Source organism: Primulina huaijiensis, chromosome 15 (assembly GCF_012295235.1).
Source record: "Primulina huaijiensis isolate GDHJ02 chromosome 15, ASM1229523v2, whole genome shotgun sequence".
Lineage (NCBI taxonomy): Eukaryota > Viridiplantae > Streptophyta > Magnoliopsida > Lamiales > Gesneriaceae > Primulina > Primulina huaijiensis.
This window is the reverse complement of record NC_133320.1, coordinates 19974879-19981409: the sequence shown is the minus strand read 5'-3', so window position 1 is coordinate 19981409 and position 6531 is coordinate 19974879. Positions and strand designations below refer to the sequence as shown.

The window sequence follows — 6531 nt, the reverse complement described above, 5'->3', positions numbered from 1 at the left end:
TTTGATACAATTATTTAAATTAATAAGATAAATATATTGTAAAATATAATATCTTATTTTTTTTACATTATTTCTTAGTAAAACATTTAAATATAAAATCTAAATGAATTACATAAACAACAATCAACTAAATATTATTCAAAATAATTCATCATTCACTGATATTATCTCAAAAATATATAATAAAAATAAAATTATTAATTTAATAAAATTTCGTTTATTTCGGTCGGTTCGGTTTTGACATATATAATCCGAAACCGAACCAAATAAATTTCGGTTTTAACATTTATATCCAAATTATAAAATTTGGTTTTCGGTTCGATTCGGTGTTTGATTTTTTCGGTTTGGATTTTCGATTTTATCCGAAGTTTGAACACTCTTACTCTACACCAAGTGGATACATACTACTTTTTTTTATCAAATGCGAAAATTATAACATACAGAAAAGATAAACGTGAAAACGAAAAATCGGATAATTATTAGAGTAAAATGGGATGGACACCCAAGAGCCCACCAGTAACCTTCTATTAGCGTCGAGGTACATATTCATCGCTCCACTTTATATAAATAGAGACTTCGTGAACCATCATTAAATTAAATAAATAAATAAAAGGTGTAGATTACGAGACTCTTCCAAGTTCCACTCACGTTATTTGACCTTTCTATCTCGAAAGCATAAATTATTAATAATATTATTGCTTTGGATCGTAAGCAAATTTTCATTAACTTGCATTGGTCAACTGAGCATGCTTTCAGAATAACCATTATTTTTCTAAAAAAAGATATAAATATCGTTGGCACATCCAAAAAAAGTTTCAAAGTGATGAAAATCCTGATTTTGTAAAATTTATCTAAACTTTTTAATGAACATAACAATTCATATTTCACAAGTTATCGTGTTATTACGATTACAATGATCAAAATTTCGTTTTGTTGTTACAACTGCTGTCTAATTCGACACTACCATCAGAATATGATCAATTTAAAATTCCAAAATTATTTGCTATGTAACCTTGTAGGAGCTATATATTTTTAAGACATGGAACTCACATATACAGATAAATATAAGTTTTTTTTATATATATATATATAGTTCCAGATATATGAGAATTTTACACAGAACCCATGAGAGTAACATCTCGTGATAGCATTATATTTATGGTTTTGCATATCTATTTTTTCATACCTTTATTATAAATAAATTATGGAGAACCTGGAACTTCCATACATTTGACAAATCCATAAATTTAATCGAGAGAGCAGATTTAATGGGAAGAAACATACATTTTAAAGATATATTTAGTAATTTAAAGTTTTTATTTTCCCATTTGAAGAGAGGTGATAGCCCCGGTTAGAGTTTTATTGTGCTAGCAAAACTCTCTCTGAGTTCCAATTCGTCGAGCATGAATTCTACTTTGTGATTTCAATGACAGTACATAAATGGGGACAACTGTTTTCAGATAACTGCTAAAATATTTCAGTTTTCACCATTGTACATGACAACAGCTTCTTGCATGTCCCCTTGAGATGTCTACATACCTACTCGCCTTAGCTCATACAAGAGCCGGTGTCAGACCGGCCGACGGCTGCAAACTGGCTGCATAGTCCCGTGCCCACAAGTCATAGTGTATGATTTCTTCGAGAGAGGGCGAAGACACCAAATCTTCACGGTGTTTATCACATGTCAGCTCCACAACTTTGAATATGTCCAGGTAACCAATCCTGCAACATGAACAAAAGGTCATTTGCTGAAACACAGGGGACGATAACATAGTAAAAACAATGCCGCATGTAATATAAAAGCGCAACGATTGCCAGGAAAAAAAGTGACTTGGGAAGAGTAAAGCTCTCATTTAAAATAGCAAGACCGAGTAAAACTTGAACCGTGATTGAGTAGATCAAACGATGAAACACAAACAACAGTTCGAAGATCAATTGATTAAAGACTGGGACAGGAAGTTGGGGAGTGCGACAAAATCTACCATCCATAAAGCTAATGAACCAAACAGTTTGATCGGAACACTCGGAACAAACTGGAGGTAACTGGCAACCTCCATTCAGGATTGATTAACACTCAATGACTCGCTCACACCCTCAGTAGTTGGGAGAATAACCACGTCTAGGATCTTAATTTGCGCTGAGACAATTACATAAAAATGAAAACTAATTAAAGTGAACACTTACTTCTCGTCGATGAACATTTCTACAGCTTTCTCGTTTGCAGCACTAAGAACACCAGTCATGGTTCCCCCCGCTCGTCCAGCAGCATATGCAAGATCCATGGATGGATACTTAACATTGTCGGGACTCTTGAATGTAAGAGATCCAAGCCTGAACCAACAAATTATAGTTTCAGTTATCATCATAGTAATAATACACATGTACCACAAATTACTCAGCAAGTCATAAAATCTTTGTGCAAGGTTGTGGTTATTACTTGCAGAGATCAAGACGAGGCCATGTAATCTCGGAACAATAGATTCTGTCTGGCCAAGATAGGGTGTATAGAATAGGCAAACGCATATCAGGCCAACCCAGTTGTGCCAATATTGATGAATCCTGAATAGGAAAAACAAGAGTAAATTCAGAATATTGAGCAAAAAAGGAATCAAAGTTAACTGCTAGCTTTAGTAAGTGGTAAGGGGACAACAAATCAACCTGTGTCTCAACCATTGAATGTATGATTGATTGGGGATGAATAACGATCTCAATGTCATCATAATCAGCCCCATACAGATAGTGAGCTTCAATGACTTCTAGACCCTGCAATGACAAAATAGACTAATTACTCAAAGCCAATAAAAAATTTTAATCTTTTGCAGCTGCACCAGAAACTATAATTAATAATAACAATCCAACTATAATTTTTTCAACTGTAAATCAACCAAAATGCCGAGTTTCAATCGATATGCAATCTAGGCAGCCAAACAAAATAATTGAGATAATTACTAGTCTCCACCAAAGATACTGGTTGCTCTAAACCCATAGTTTTTTGTGCTTGGCTTGGGTTATCAAGACTTGGAACACAACCCAATGGAAATTACCTTATTAAAGAGTGTAGCTGAGTCAACCGTAATCTTTTTTCCCATATTCCAATTAGGATGTTTTAAAGCATCTGCTACTTTCACTTCTTTCAATTTATCCACAGGCCAATCTCTGTCAATAGCAGCATCATATATTAAAAATTCTTATTTAAAACAGTTGAACTAGAGAAACATGTTAGAAAAATGAAAAATGTAGATGCAAGTTAACTGGAGTGTGTTTCAAGAGAGGAAAAAGGGCAAGGAAAACAAATGAACAAAATTCCATCACAAGTACAACTAGGAATTTTTTAAAATTCGTTTTTTATGGACAAAATTTCATACCTGAAAGCGCCACCTGATGCTGTCAAGATGATGCGCCTGAGAGCACCTTCCGGCAAGCCTTGTATACACTGAAAAAGATGTACGCCTCATACTTTAGAATCAGCAAAGTGGCAGTAACTTTACACTAGAAAATGTTGGATAAGAAAGAAAGTAATACGATCATGCGTCTCTTAATACTAAATCCGTTCCGCCTGTTTAAAATCACATACTTTTGGACTGTGTAAGTAATTTTATTACCTGAAATATGGCAGAATGTTCAGAATCAGCAGGGAGAATCTTAACATTATGCTTGTGCGCAAGAGGGAGGACAAAGGGGCCTCCAGCAATTAGCGTCTCTTTGTTGGCCAATGCGATGTCTTTTCCAGCTTCAATAGCAGCTACTGTAGGCTGCAAAAGTCAAATACAAAATAAATGGTAAGGAGTTTCCAAGTTCATTAACTTACATATTTTTCACACAGAAAGATTAGGTAAAAATTTCATTGTTCAACAAAATTTCTGTCAAAAAATCGAGTTCTCAAAATTAGAAAGAAAGCATTGACAAAATAAAAATTTATGCAATATTTTCAAGATCGTATTTTCGAACATTAAAATTTATTCCCACTCTCTTGGCTAACTTCTAGGAGCTGTGGTTCGACCATCATGCTTATTGGCATTGTGTACAAACAAAGTTATCACGAAGCTTAGAATTAGAACTGATAGTTGAGATGACAGATTCCAAAATTTTCAAGTACTCTAACCGAACAAGAGAAACATAAAACAAGAGTAAAAGCACTTGAGTTTACCTTTAATCCCGCACAGCCCACAATTCCTGTAACAACAGTAACAGCATCTGGATGTCGAGCAACCTGGAATATCATAAGAGAAATGAGTAGGTTAAAAAATAGATCTTATAAATACAAAAGTTCAATGTTCTAAAAAGCTCTATGCGGCAGACGAACGACCACCCACCGCCTAGGTGCAGCGTCTAAGCGGTTTTTTCTCTTTACTTAAATATCTAATTTTTCTTGTTTATATTCGTATTTCTCCAATAATTCCTCTATATCGGATTCAAATTCAAAATCAATTACATTTCTTCCTCTTCACTCTATATAAATTGATTGAAAAATATGTTAAACAAATTTTTTAAAAAAAATTTTAAAAACAAAAAATTCTATATGTTATATTAGGCGGCTACCTAGACGGCTTCTAAAAATCGGAGCGTCTAGACGGTCTTAGGCGGCGCCTTTTAGAATAATGCAAAAATTACAAAGAAAGACAATGATACAGAAGAAAACAAACCTCTATGACTCCCTGTTCTCCAGGAATGATTTCAGGTTTGTCTTGGACACCAGCCAAAGCCTCCTTAAGCTCATGAACTAATGATTCATTTCGAACCGCGACTAGCTGAGGTTTGAATGTCTTTATCTGCATGACAAGTTGCTAGATTAGACAACTTGATTAAAAACATGCGTTCCTAGGTATATATCGTGTCTTTAGTGGATAAATCACCTGATCAGCAAGAAGAGAAACATTTGAACCAGCTGCAAGTGCTACAACCTTAAACTTATCTGGATTTTCTGCAACTATGTCCAATGTCTGCAGAGCACAAACTCAAATCATGAGCCATACAGATGAAACTCATTGGGCTTCGGCATAAAAAAGGTAGTACTAAAATTCAGGTACTTTTGAGCAGACATCACACCTTAAAAAACCATAGGCTCAAAACCTGTTGGCTTTTCTCTCCAACTTGAATAACCACAACCTTTATATATAATCAGTAATCTATATATAAATGTAAAGTTTTTCCCCATATTTCTTGCATTCAACTCCTAAATCATGATTATGTCCTAATACATCCAAGCTCAACACAGGCATGCGCATACAGGCCTAACAATTCATATAATTCACCTGGGTTCCAATGGAGCCAGTCGACCCAACTACTGAAATAGGCTTCGGACCCTCCCAGCTGACACGCCCTGGCTCAAAAACTGCCCGGCCCGGCCAGGCAGGAGGAGGTGGCGGCTGCGCAGAACAATGGACTCTCTTGGCAACTGTGCATCCATCCTTCCTCTTAAAAACAACCCCACCTGAAAAAAATTAACCAAATTTGCAAAATTTTTAAACAAACCAGGAAAACAAAAAAGAAGAGGAAAAAGCCAAAGATGATTCAACTGTTAATGATGACCAAAAAATATTGTATCTTTACAATAACCACAAGTGAAAATTGCACAAATCAAATCCCCCAGTACATTTGCCATGCCAATCTCCAATCAATTATAGAGATAAAAATTTAACCAAAAGCCACAAACCACGTCCTCAATTGCAGATAACACGGATGACCCATATGGCCAAGATGCCCGAATCAAACAATGCAATTCTTAAAGCCAAAACAANAAAAAAAAAAAAAAAAAAAAAAAAAAAAAAAAAAAAAACAAACCAAACAACTCATACACTTGCAATTCCTAAAGGATCACACAAAAATCATAAATTTCAACTAAAAACTAAACCATCCAGCAAAGTAAACAACTTAAACATGCGTACAGAATGATGGGCCTGTTATGGCATACCTTGAAGCTTGAGGAGATTAAGGTTGTAATTGGATTTCGAGGAGTCCAAGAAAGAGAGGGCCTTGATTTCAGTTGGAGACACCAAATTCAAAGCCATGGCTTTTCACCACCACACCCCACTTTGTTAATTATTTTCTGAAAAAACTGTGTTAATTTCAAGAATCAAATATAAGTATAACGAACAAGACAGCACTTTCTTGTTCTGGCGAAGTGCTTGCCCTTGTAAGGGAACGATAGAGGTGGTGTATGAATTGAATGGATATGGTGGGATGGCCACTAAACGAGCACTTCTGTTGTCTGTTTTATAAACTTAGTTTTTCATTTCAAAAATAATAATAACTGAAAATTACAGCTATTTGTCTAATTTTTACATTTTATCTTAATTAAATAATAATAATTTTACCATTACAAAAAATTACAGGACCGAACATTTGTCTTTCTATCAAAAATTATAGTTGATGATAACAGTGTAACTTAAATATTTTAAAATGTACAGCAGTTCAAATACTAAGTTTCGATTGTTTTACCCAATATAATAATTATTGACCTCAACTATCTTCCTATCATTAATTACACTTTTTGCACTCATTCTCTCGTGTCAATTGAAGGACCGAACGTTT

General features: G+C 34.6%; 1 protein-coding gene across 1 annotated transcript; it reads right to left on the bottom strand.

The window, feature by feature from the left end:
- Positions 1–1383: 1383 nt before the first annotated feature.
- LOC140960031 (1-deoxy-D-xylulose 5-phosphate reductoisomerase, chloroplastic) lies at positions 1384–6202 on the bottom strand. The gene is made up of 12 exons (XM_073418139.1): positions 5912–6202; positions 5253–5431; positions 4854–4940; positions 4644–4769; positions 4148–4210; positions 3603–3752; positions 3366–3433; positions 3045–3156; positions 2659–2763; positions 2438–2559; positions 2185–2331; positions 1384–1722 (listed from the first exon to the last, which is right to left on the bottom strand). Exons 1-12 carry the CDS (start codon positions 6006–6008, stop codon positions 1554–1556), a joined length of 1425 nt encoding a protein of 474 aa, XP_073274240.1. The 5' UTR covers positions 6009–6202; the 3' UTR covers positions 1384–1553.
- Between the last annotated feature and the right edge of the window lie 329 nt (positions 6203–6531).